The 13066-nt window shown below is 58.5% G+C and overlaps 1 protein-coding gene across 1 annotated transcript; it reads right to left on the reverse strand.

Moving 5' to 3' along the window:
• Nucleotides 1-1855: 1855 nt before the first annotated feature.
• SLC22A6 (solute carrier family 22 member 6) lies at nt 1856-10470 on the reverse strand (the record flags this gene model as incomplete). The annotated part of the gene is made up of 9 exons (XM_082334464.1): nt 1856-2063; nt 3505-3613; nt 4391-4605; nt 6359-6468; nt 7835-7958; nt 8080-8248; nt 9266-9420; nt 9901-10004; nt 10093-10470. 9 exons carry the CDS (start codon nt 10468-10470, stop codon nt 1856-1858), a joined length of 1572 nt encoding a protein of 523 aa, XP_082190590.1.
• Between the last annotated feature and the right edge of the window lie 2596 nt (nt 10471-13066).

Genomic DNA, 13066 nt, shown 5'->3' on the forward strand with positions numbered 1-13066 from the left:
CCCTTCCCACCCCAAAACCTTCGTCCCTTCTCACCCCAAAACCTTTGGTTCTCACCCCAAAATCTTCATCCTTCTCACCCCGAAACCTTTGGTTCTCACCCCAAGAACTTTGTCCCTTCTCACCCCGAAACCTTCGACTCTTCTCCCCCCAAAACCTTTGTTCTTCTCACCCCAAAACTTTTAGTTCTCACCCCAAAACCTTCGTCCCTTCCCACCCCAAAACCTTTGGTTCTCACCCCAAAACCTTCATCCTTCTCACCCCAAAACCTTCGTCCCTTCCCACCCCAAAACCTTTGGTTCTCACCCCAAAACCTTCGTCCTTCTCACCCCGAAACCTTTGGTTCTCACCCCAAGAACTTTGTCCCTTCTCACTCCAAGAACTTTGTCCCTTCTCACCCCAAAACCTTCGACTCTTCTCCCCCCAAAACCTTTGTTCTTCTCACCCCAAAGCTTTTAGTTCTCACCCCAAAACCTTCGTCCCTTCCCACCCCAAATCCTTTGGTTCTCACCCCAAAACCTTCGTCCTTCTCACCCCAAAACCTTTGGCTCTTCTCACGCCAAAACTTTCAACCCTTCTCACCCCAAAACCTTTGGTTCTCACCCCAAAACCTTTGGTTCTCACCCCAAAAACTTCATCCCTTCTCACCCCAAAACCTTCATCCTTCTCACCCCAAAACCTTTGGTTCTCACCCCAAAACCTTTGGTTCTCCCCCCAAAACTTTCGTCCCTTCTCCCCCCAAAATCTTTGACTCTTCTCCCCCCAAGACCTTTGGTTCTTCCCACCCCAAAACTTCTTGTTCTCAGCCCAAAACCTTCGTCCTTCTCACCTCAAAACCTTCATCCCTTCACACCCCAAAACTTCTTGTTCTCAGCCCAAAACCTTCAACCCTTCTCACCCCAAAAGCTTTGTCCCTTCTCACCCCAAAAGCTTTGGTTCTCACCCCAAAACCTTTGACTTTCACCCCAAAACCTTTGGCTCTTCTCACCCCAAAACCTTTGTCCCTTCTCACCCCAAAACCTTCAGCCCTTCCAAACCCCAAAACCTTTGTCCTTCTCCCCTCAAAATCTTCATCCTTCTCACCCCAAAACCATCCTTCTCACCCCAAAACCTTCATCCTTCTCACCCCAAAACCTTTGGTTCTCACCCCAAGAACTTTGTCCCTTCTCACCCCAAAACCTTCAGCCCTTCCAAACCCCAAAACCTTCATCCTCACCCCAAAACCTTCATCCCTTCTCACCCCAAGACCTTTGGCTCTTCTTGCCCCAAAACCTTTGTCCTCACCCCAAAAGCTTTGTCCCTTCACACCCCAAAACCTTCAGCTCTTCTCACCCCAAAACCTTTGCTTCTCTCCCCAAAACCTTCGTCCTTCTCACCTCAAAACCTTCATCCCTTCACACCCCAAAACTTCTTGTTCTCAGCCCAAAACCTTCAACCCTTCTCACCCCAAAAGCTTTGTCCCTTCTCACCCCAAAAGCTTTGGCTCTTCTCACCCCAAAACCTTCGTCCCTTCTCACCCCAAAATCTTCAGCCCTTCCAAACCCCAAAACCTTTGGCTCTTCTCACCCCAAAACCTTTGGTTCTCCCCCCAAAACCTTCATCCTCACCCCAAAACCTTTGGCTCTTCTCACCCCAAAACTTTCAACCCTTCTCACCCCAAAACCTTTGACCCTTCCCGCCCCAAACCCCTTGGTCCCCCCCACCCCAACACCTTCTGGGTTCCTCCCAGAAAGGAGTCGCGCCCCGATACGGGGATTCCCCCGCCCCCTCCCCCCCACGAAAGGATCGGGGAGGAAAAGGGGATCTGGTGGGGCCGAGGCCCCTCGCGGTGGCCAAGGCCACCCACGGGGCGGCCCCTCACCGTCTCTCGACGTCCCTGACGGTCTCGGGCAGGGGCGCGTTGCGGGTCTCGGGCAGGAAGCAGGTGGCGATGGCCGAGATGATGGGGGCGGCCCCGTAGATGACGAGGGGCAGCACCGGGGTGACGTCGGCTGCCATGCGCACCAGCGGGGCCACCATGCCCCCTACGCGGGCCATGGTGCCCCCCAGGCCCATCCCCGTCTGCCTGTGCCGGGGAGAGAGAGCGGGTGGGTGGACAGACGGACGGATGGATGGACGGAGAGGTGGTTGGGTGGACGGAGAGGTGGTTGGGTGGACGGAGAGGTGGTTGGATGGAGAGCTTGAGGGATAGGGAGATGGTTGGATGGATGGAGAGATGGTTGGGTGGACGGAGAGGTGGATGGATGGGTGGACGGAGAGGTGGATGGATGGACGGAGAGGTGGTTGGGTGGATGGAGAGGTGGTTGGGTGGACGGAGAGGTGGTTGGATGGATGGATGGAGAGGTGGTTGGATGGATGGAGAGGTGGTTGGTTGGAGAGCTTGAGGGATAGGGAGATGGTTGGGTGGACGGAGAGGTGGTTGGATGGATGGAGGAGAGGTGGATGGATGGAGGAGAGGTGGATGGATGGAGAGGTGGTTGGGTGGATGGAGAGGTGGTTGGATGGAGAGCTTGAGGGATAGGGAGATGGTTGGGTGGACGGAGAGGTGGTTGGGTGGACGGAGAGGTGGTTGGGTGGACGGAGAGGTGGTTGGATGGAGAGCTTGAGGGATAGGGAGATGGATGGGTGGACGGAGAGGTGGATGGGTGGACGGAGAGGTAGTTGGATGGATGGAGGAGAGGTGGATGGGTGGACGGAGAGGTGGATGGGTGGACGGAGAGGTAGTTGGATGGACGGAGAGGTGGTTGGGTGGACGGAGAGGTGGTTGGGTGGACGGAGAGGTGGTTGGGTGGAGAGCTTGAGGGATAGGGAGATGGTTGGATGGATGGAGAGATGGTTGGGTGGACGGAGAGGTGGATGGATGGATGGAGGAGAGGTGGTTGGGTGGACGGAGAGGTGGATGGGTGGATGGAGGGGTTGAGGGATGGGGTTGATGGATGGATGGGTGGACGGAAAGGTGGTTGGATGGCTGGAGGGGTTGAAGGATGGAGAGGCTGATGGTAGCTGGATGGATTGGAGGCATTGAGGGATGGATGGATGGAGAGGTGGATGGAGGGATGGAGGGGTTGATGATGATGGGTGGATGGAGAGGTGGTTGGCTGGAGAGGTGGTTGGATGGCCGGAGGGGTTGAGGGATGGGTGGATGGATGGATGGATGGGTGGATGGATGGATGGATGGATGGATGGATGGAAGGTGGTTGGATGGCTGGAGAAGTGGATGGGTGGATGGAGAGGTGGATGGATGGAGGACTTGAGGGATGGAGGAGTTGATGGATGGGTGGAGGGAGGGGTTGACGGACAGCTGGAGAGGAGGTTGGGTGCCTGGAGGGGGTGATGGGTGGGTGGGTGGTGCATGGAATGGTGTTTGCGTGGACGGATGAGCGGTTGGGTGGGTAGATGGGTGGAGGGTGACTCGGTAGGTGGGTTGGCAGATGGACGAGTGGATGGACGGACAGACGGAGGGCGGGCTGTGGTGCCAGCAGCCCCCGCGGGTGACAACCACCCACCTGATGACGGTGGGGAAGAGCTCTCCGGTGAAGATGTAGGCGCAGTTGAAGGAGGCGGCCAAGGAGCCCTTCCCGATGACCGCGAAGGCCATGCGCAGCGGCTGCAGCTCTGGGGGCAGGGGCGGGAGGTCTCGCACCTCCGGCCCCCCAAGGGCTCCTCAGCAACCCACCAAAGGTCCTCCTCCCCTCCGACCTGCACCCGTCCTCCCACCCTCCCTCCCTCCCGTCATCCTCCGGCTTTCCAGCCTCCGTCCCTCCAACTTCTCCCTCTAGCCTTCTGCCTCGTTGTCCTCCATCCCGTTGTCCTCCATCCCTCCATCCCATTGTCCCCCATCTCTCCATCCCATTGTCCTCCATCCATCTGTCCTCCATCCCTCCATCCCATTGTCCTCCATTCTCCATCCCATTGTCCTCCATCCATCCGTCCTCCATCCCATTGTCCTCCATCCCTCCATCCCATTGTCCTCCATCCCATTGTCCTCCATCCCTCCATCCCATTGTCCTCCATCCCATTGTCCTCCATCCCATTGTCCTCCATCCTCCATCCCATTGTCCTCCATCCCATTGTCCTCCATCCCATTGTCCTCCATCCCTCCATCCCATTGTCCTCCATCCCATTGTCCTCCATCCATCCATCCTCCATCCCCTCCATCCCATTGTCCTCCATCCCATTGTCCTCCATCCCATTGTCCTCCATCCTCCACCCCATCATCTTCCATCCCTCCACCCCATTGTCATCCGTCAGTCCATCCATCCATCCTCCCTCCCGTTGTCCTCCATCTGTCCGTCCTCCATCCCTCCACCCCATTGTCCTCCATCCGTCCGTCCATCCATCCTCCCTCCCTCTGTCCTCCATCCCTCCCCCCGCCCCCATCCCGGCACCCACCCATCGGCACAACGATGTTGGTGAGGATGCAGATGCCGGCGAGCGCCAAGGAGCCGCCCTGGGCCACCCTCCGGCCCACGCAGCTGATGGCCAGCACCGAGGCCAGCTTGGCCGGGATGTCCACAGCCCCGAAGACCAGCTGGCTCAGGTAGATGTCCACCCCGAAGCCCTGCAGATCCATGGCCAGCCCGTAGTAGGCGAAGCTGGTGGAGAACCTGGCCCCCAAACCCAAGAGTTCAACGCAAAACCCAAGCGGGCACCAAAAAAGGGGGGTTTGGCCCCTGAAAGGTGGGGTTTGGCCCCTAAAAGGTGGGGTTTGGCCCCAAAACCCAACGGATCAACGCAAAACCCAAGCGGGCACCAAAAGAGGGGGGTTTGGCCCCTGAAAGGTGGGGTTTGGCCCCTAAAAGGTGGGGTTTGGCCCCAAAACCCAACGGATCAATGCAAAACCCAAGCGGGCACCAAAAGAGGGGGGTTTGGCCCCTGAAAGGTGGGGTTTGGCCCCAAAACCCAATGGATCAATGCAAAACCCAAGTGGGCACCAAAAAAGTGGGGTTTGGCCCCTGAAAGGTGGGTTTTGGCCCCTAAAAGGAGGGTTTGGCCCCTAAAAGATGGGGTTTGGCCTTCTAAAGTTGGTTTTTGGCCCCTAGAAGGTGGGGTTTGGCCCCAAAACCCAACGGTTCAATGCAAAACCCAAGCGGGCACCAAAAAAGTGGGGTTTGGCCCCCAAAAGAGGGGTTTGGCCCCTAAAAGATGGGGTTTGGCCTCCTAAGGGTGGGGTTTGGCCCCTAAAAGATGGGGTTTGGCCTCCTAAAGGTGGGTTTTGGCCCCTAAAAGGTGGGGTTTGGCCCCAAAACCCAACGTTTCAACACAAAGCCCAAGCGGGCACCAAAAAAAGTGGAGTTTGGCCCCTAAAAGGTGGGGTTTGGCCCCAAAAAGGTGGTTTTTGACCCCCAAAAGATGAGCTTTGACCTCCTAATGGTGGGTTTTGGCCCCCAAAATGTAGAATTTGACCCCTCTAAAGGTGTTTTTTGGCCCCCAAAAGGTGTTTTTTGGCCCCCAAAAGGTGGGGTTTGGCCCTAAAAAGGTAGAATTTGACCCCTAAAAAGGTGAGGTTTTGGCCCCCAAAGGTGTTTTTGACCCCAAAAGGTGGAGTTTGGCCCCAAAAAGGTGGTTTTGGCTGCAGAACGGTGGGGTTTGACCCCCAAAAGGTGGGGTTTGGCCTCCAAAAGGTGGGGTTTGAACCCCCAAATGTGGTTTTTGATGGCCAAAAGGTGGGGTTTGGCCCACAACAAGGTGGTTTGGACCCCAAAAAGGTGGGGGTTGACCCCCAAAAGATGGGGTTTGGCCTCCAAAAAGTAGGCTTTGGCCTCCAAAAGGCGTTTTTCGACCCCAAAAAGGTGGGGTTTGGCCCCCAAAAGTGGTTTTTGACCCCCCCCAAAGGTGGATCTGGCCCCCCAAAGGTGAGATCTGGCCCTCCAAAGGTGGGATCTGGCTCTCAAAGGTGGGATATGGCCCCCCAAAGGTGGGATCTGGCCCCCCAAAAGGTGGGATCTGGCCCCCCAAAATTGGATCTGGCCCCCCAAAGGTGGGATCTGGCCCCCCAAAAGGTGGGATCTGGCCCCCCAAAAGGTGGATTTGGCCCCCCAAAGGTGGGATCTGGCCCCCAAAACGTGGATTTGGCCCCCCAAAAGGTGGGATCTGGCCCCCCAAAGGTGGATTTGGCCCCCAAAGGTGGGATCTGGCCCCCGAAAGGTGGGATCTGCCCCCCCCCAAAGGTGGGATCTGGCCCTCAAAGGTGGGATCTGGCCCTCCAAGGTGGGTTTTGCCCCCCCCAAATGGTGGATTTGGCCCCCAGAGGAGGGATTTGGCCCCCCAAAGGGTGGATTTGGCCCCCAAAAGGTGGGATCTGGCCCCCAAAATGTGGGATCTGGCCCCCAAAGGTGGGATCTGGCCCCCCAAACTTGCCAGACGAAGGAGACGCCGCAGGAGACCGTCCTCATGCCGGGGGTGCGGACCAGGGTGGCCAGGGCCCCCCCCGGCGGCGGCGGCTCCCGCTGCACCAGCGCCCGCAGCGCCTGCGGGAAGGGGGATCGGGGGGGATCTGGGGGGGATCCAGGGATCTGGGAGGGATCTGGGAGGGATAATGGGGACCTGGGTGGAGCTAGCGGGGTTGGGGGGGATCTAGGAGGGATAGCAGGGCTCTCGGGAGGGGATCCGGGTGATCTGGAGGGGATTGGAGGGATCTAGGTGGGATCGGAGGGATCTAGGAGGGATAGTAGGGGTCTCGGGAGGGGATCTAGGTGATCTGGAGGGGATTGGGGGGATCTGGGGGGTCTAGGTGGGATTGGAGGGATCTAGAAGGGATAATAGGGGTCTCAGGAAGGGATCTAGGAGAGGACTGGGGGGATCTAGGTGGGATCGGAGGGATCTAGGAGGGATGGGGTCTCGGGAGGGGATCTAGGTGATCTGGAGGGGATTGGAGGGATCAGGGAGGTCTAAGTGGGATTAGAGGGATCTAGGAGGGATAATAGGGGTCTCAGGAGGGGGTCCAGGTGATCTGGAGGGGATTGGAGGGATAGGGGGGATCTAGGTGGGATCTAGGGGATCTAAGAGGGATACTAGGGGTCTCAGGAGGGGATCTAGGTGATTTGGAGGGGATTGGAGGGATCTAGGTGGGATCAGAGGGATCTAAGAGGGATAGTAGGGGTCTTGGGAGGGGATCTAGGTGATCTGGAGGGGATTGGAGGGATCAGGGGAGTCTAGATGGGATTGGAGGGATCTAGAAGGGATAGTAGGGGTCTCAGGAAGGGATCTAGGAGGGGATTGGGGAGATCTAGGTGGGATCAGAGGGATCTAGGAGGGGATCTAGGTGTTCTGGAGGGGATTGGGAGGATATAGGTGGGATCAGAGGGATGTAGGAGGGATAGTAGGGGTCTCGGGAGGGGATCCAGGTGATCTGGAGGGGATTGGAGGGATCTGGGGGGATCTAGGTGGGATCAGAGGGATCTAAGAAGGATATTAGGGGTCTCGGGAGGGGATCTAGGTGATCTGGAGGGGATTGGGGGGATCTAGGTGGGATCAGAGGCATCTAAGAAGGATGGCAGGGGTCTCAGGAGGGATCCAGGTGTTTTGGAGGGGATTGGGGGGATCTAGGTGGGATCAGAGGGATCTAAGAGGGATGGTAGGGGTCTTGGGAGGGATCCAGGTGATCTGGCGGGATGGGGGGGTGTTGGAGAGATGTCAGAAGGACACAGGGAACGTGGGGGGATCCAGGGGATCAGGAGGGATCGAGGGGATCTGGGGGGAACTTGGCTGCATAGAGGGGAAAGGGGGGGGGGGGGATCTGAGGGAGAATGAGGGGGGGTCTGGAAGGATTGGGGGGATCCAGTGGGATCTGGGGGGGGTGCGGGGATGGAGGGGATCGGGGCAGCTCCCCATCACCTCCTCACTGAGTTTGTCCCCCTCCTCCTTCCTCCTGTTGACGCGGGCGACCTTGCGGAGCCCCTTCAGGGCCAGGTCGGGTCGCCCCGAAATCACTTGCCAGCGGGCCGACTCGACGAACAGCCTACGGAGCGGGGGGATCGGCGGGGATCCAGCCCTCCCGGGGGATCCCCGCACCTCCCGCCGCCCACGGAGGACCAAGAGACCCCCGCCACCACCCCCAAATCCGTGGGGGGGCCCCGTACCAGGAGTAGAGGAAGAAGAGGAAGAAGGGGAGGGAGACGACGAGCTGGAGCCAGCGCCAGTGAGGGAGGCCGAAGGCCACGGCCGCCAGGACGAACTGCCCCAAGGTGTAGCAGTAGCCGTTGACGGTGCCCACCACGGCGCGCGCTTCCGTCGGGATCCACTCCATGCCTGCGGGTAACCGGCGGCGCACGGGATGGGGGGGTCTGTCCCGTGGGATGGGGACAAAGCGGGGATAGCTGGGTCCCTCCCGGGGGCCAATGGCGGTGGGGTTGGAGCCCGGGTCCTTCCCATGGGCCAATGGCGGTGGGGTTGGAGCCCGGCTCCCTCCCGAGGGCCAATGGCAGGGGGGTTGGAGACCAGGTCCTTCCCATGGGCCAATGGCGGTGGGGTTGGAGCCCAGCTCCCTCCCGAGGGCCAATGGCAGCGGGGTTGGAGACCAGGTCCTTCCCATGGGCCAATGGAGGTGGGGTTGGAGCCCGGGTCCTTCCCATGGGCCAATGGCGGTGGGGTTGGAGCCCGGCTCCCTCCCGAGGGCCAATGGCAGTGGGGTTGGAGCCCTCCCAGGGGCCAATGGCAGTGGGGTTGGAACCCTCCCAAGGGCCAATGGCAGTAGGGTTGGATCCCAGGTCCTTCCCGAGGGCCAATGGCAGTAAGGTTGGAGCCCTCCCGAGGGCCAATGGCGGTAGGGTTGGATCCCAGGTCCCTCCCGGGGGCCAATGGTGGTAGGGTTGGATCCCAGGTCCCTCCCGGGGGCCAATGGTGGTAGGGTTGGATCCCAGGTCCCTCCCGGGGGCCAATGGCGGTAGGGTTGGATCCCAGGTCCCTCCCGAGGGCCAATGGCAGTAGGGTTGGAGCCCTCCCAAGGGCCAATGACGGTAGGGTTAGAGCCCTCCCGAGGGCCAATGGCAGTAGGGTTGGATCCCAGCTCCCTCCTGAGGGCCAATGGCAGTAGGGTTGGATCCCAGCTCCCTCCCGAGGGCCAATGGCAGTAGGGTTGGATCCCAGCTCCCTCCCGAGGGCCAATGGCAGTAGGGTTGGATCCCAGCTCCCTCCCGAGGGCCAATGGCAGTGGGGTTGGAGCCCGGGTCCCTCCCGAGGGCCAATGGCAGTGGGGTTGGGGCCCGGGTCCCTCCCATGGGATAGGGGTGGCAGGACCAATCCCAGACGCCGGGGTCCCCAGCTCACAGAGGGAGGCGGAGTTGAGGGAGACCCCGGCCATGGCCAGGCCCGTCAGGAACCGGCAGAGACAGTAGACGACGAAGGTGGGGGCGGCCGCGGTGCCGGCCCCCGTCGCCCCCAGCTGCAGGTAGCACCAGGTCAGCAGCGCCCGGCGCCCGTACCTGCTGGGACACAGCGCTGGGGGCACTGGGATGGGGGACTGGGGGCACTGGGATGCTGATACGGGGCACTGGGAGGAGGGCGCAAGGTACTGGGGGTGCTGGGATGGGGGATATGGGGTGCTGGAGGTGCTGGGACAGGGGACGTGGGGTGCTGGGGGCACTGGGATGGGGACATGGGCACTGGGATGGGGGGGATATGGGGTGCTGGGAATTCTGGGACAGGGACATGGGGCCCTGGGATGGGGACACAAGGCATTTGGAATACTGGGATGGGGAATGCGGGCACTGGGAATACTGGGATGAGTGACTTGGGGACAGCGGGACAAGCCATACTGGGACAGACCCACCCCAGGGGCACCGGGGACACTGGGACACCAGGGGCCAGAGGGAGGGGAGGACATCCCTGTGCATACCCCTCCCCTCTCCCTTCTCCCAGTTCCTCCCAGTTCATCCCAGTACAGCTCCGGGGTGGCTACGCACTTGTCGGAGAGGACCCCGAAGAGGCCGGAGCCCAGGAGGATCCCGGCCATGTAGATGGATTGGGCCACCTGCCTCAACCTCTTGGACTCGCACACCAGGTCCCACTGCCGGCGGGAGAGGACACGGGGGGTCACCACCCGGCCACCGCGGTCCCCCCGTCACCCGGGGGCGGGGCCGCGGGGCACCCCTCACCTCGGTAACGATGGTGTGAGCGAAGACGCCGTCGTGGTAGGTCCAGCCATCACGGCAAGGCTCGGTGGCCGCCCCGTTGGCCGTGCCGTTGACCGTGCCGTTGACCTCCAAGAGGTGCCACTGGGGTTCCACGTAGCGGCGGCAGCGCTGGGGACGGTGGTGGCCGTCAGAGGGGATGGAGACGAGGAGTGGGACATCCCCGGCGCTGTCGTTGGCCGTGGGCTGAGGCCGGCAGTGGTGCTCGGGGACGCCGGCGGTGAAGTTCTGCAGAAGGTTGTGGCTGGCCAGCATGAGCAGCGGAATGGCCAGGGCGGCCACGTAGGTCACCTGGAAGCGGCCCATCCCGCCCAGGCGGGCCAGAAGCTCCACGAAGGTCATGGTGGGACGAGGGATGGAGCTGGGGGGGGACCCAGGTCAGCTGGAGGGTGGGAGGAGGAGAAAAGGTTGAAGGATGAGGCAAGGGATGGGCTAGGAATGGCCAAGGGGTGGTTTGGGTGGCCGGTGAAGGGCTGGATCCAAGGCTTGGCCAAGGGGTGGTTTGGAGGAAGGGTTGGATCCAAGGCTTGGCCAAGGCTTGGCCAAGGGGTGGTTTGGAGGAAGGGTTGGATCCAAGGATTGGCCAAGGAATGGCCAAGGGGTGGATTGGAGGAAGGGTTGGATCCAAGGCTTGGCCAAGGCTTGGCCAAGGGGTGGATTGGAGGAACGTTGGATCCAAGGCTTGGCCAAGGAATGGCCAAGGGGTGGATTGGAGGAACGTTGGATCCAAGGATGGGCCAAGGGATGGCCAAGGGATGGCCAAGGCTTGGCCAAGGGGTGGATTGGAGGAAGGGCTGGATCCAAGGACGGGCCAAGGGATGGATGAGGAGCAGCCAAGGGGTGGATTGGAGGAGGGGTAAGATCAGGACGAGATCAGGATTGGCCGAGGGATGGGACTGGGGTGGCCAGGGCGTGGCCGGGGCGTGGCCGGGGCGTGGCAGGGCCAAGCCGAGGGGAGGTGGAGGAAGAGCTGAGGGGGAGGGAGGGAGGGACCAACGGACGGAGCAAGGGAGGGACAGAGGGACGGACCGAGGAAGCTGAGGAAGGAATTGAGGACCCTCTGTTGATCATCTGCTGATCGGCCTATCCATCTATCGATCGGCCGATCGATCGATCGATCGATCCGTCCATCGATCCATCAGTCTCTCTGGAGGCCTATCGGTTGATCTATCAACGTACCAATCGATCGGCCTTCCTGTTCATCTATTGGTTGCTCTGTTGATCTCTCAGTGCCTCTACCAGTCGATCGATCGATCGATCGATCGCTCTGCCAATCGCTCCATCAATCTATCGGTGTCACTGTCAATCTATCGGTCTCTATTGATCTGCTGGGGTGTCTATGGATCTCCCAGTCTAGCAATCTGCCAGCCTCCCTGTCTATCAATCTATCGATCTATTGATCTAATTGATCAATCTACCTACCGGTCTATCAATCGATCAGTGTCACTACCCATCTATTGATCTCTATTGATCTGGCGGGGCATCTATTGATCTGTCAGTCTCTCTGCCAGTCTGCCAGTCTCTCTGTCTCTCAATCGATCGATCGATCGATCGATCGAATTGATCAATCTACCTGTCATTCGATCCATCTCACTATTGACCTATCAATCGCTGATTCTTTCTTTCTTGCTCTCAGCTCTGCCCCTCGCTGCTCTCCCTCCCCCGCCTCCCTCCCCCCCACATTATTGGTTGATCAGCCGATCGATCGATTGATCGATCGATCCTCTCTCCCTCCTGTCCTGCCACTCTCAATAGGTTCACCCCTCCAATGAGCCCTCGCGATCAATCGATCCCTACCTGCTGGTTTGCTCCTCTCCCTCTCGCTGCGGCTCGCTCGCTCTCTCTCCGGCTCGGTCTCTCCGGCCACCCGCTGTCCCTCCGTCCGTCCTTCCGTCCCTCCGTCCCTCCCTCCCTCTGCCACGCCCACTCTCTCTTTCTCCAGCCCTCCTTCACCCCTCGGTCGGTCGATCGATCGATCGATCGATGGATTTCTCTGTTGGCCATGCCACCCGTCATCCAGCTGCTGGATCTGCCCCCCGTCCCTCTGCCCACCTATTGGCTCCTCACCCCGTCAATCAATCGATTTGCCTGCTAATCAGGTCTAGTGATCAATCTATTGATCTCCCCCTCTCGATTGATTGATCTATTGGTCTCCCTGCTGGTCAACCCAGCGAGCTTTCTCTGTGGATAAATTATTGATCTTTAGATCCCTGTTATCTCGGTGTTGATCATCAATTAGTCCATCATCTCTTTATTTATTAATTTATCGATCGCTCTGTTTCTGTTGATCAATCTATTGATCAATCTGTGGTTCTACAGCACCTCTCTCGATCCATCTGAGGGGCTGTGCCTCTCTATTACCGATAAATTGATCTCTGATCTCTTCATTGATCCGTCTGTCGGTCTATCGATCAATTGATTGATTTATAGTCCTTCTGTTCATCGATGTATCAATCTTAATCTCTCTATTCGTTGATTTATTGACCTTGAATCTCTCTATCGATTGATCTGCCGGTCTCTCTCGATTGATCAACCTATTGACCTGTAATCTATTGATCAATGTAGTGATCTTCATCTATCTACTGACTGGTCTATCGGTCTCTGTTGATCAATCTGTTGAGCTTTAATCTCACTATTGATCAATCTATTGACTATAATCCCTCTCTTGATCAATCTAATCATCTTAATCTATCTGTTGACTGGTCTATCGGTCTCTATTGATCAACCTATTGACTATAATCCCTCTATTGATCAATCTATTGATCTTAAATCTCACTATTGATCCATCTCTTGCCCCATAATCTTTCCATTGATCAGTCGTTCTCTCTATTGATCAATCGGTCGATCTTTAATCTCAATCTATTGACCTTTAATCTCAATCTATTGACCTTTAATCTCAATCTATTGACATATAATCTTTCTATTGATCAACGTATCA

The sequence above is a fragment of the Platalea leucorodia genome, assembly GCF_965183815.1.
Source record: "Platalea leucorodia genome assembly, chromosome: 34".
NCBI lineage: Eukaryota > Metazoa > Chordata > Aves > Pelecaniformes > Threskiornithidae > Platalea > Platalea leucorodia.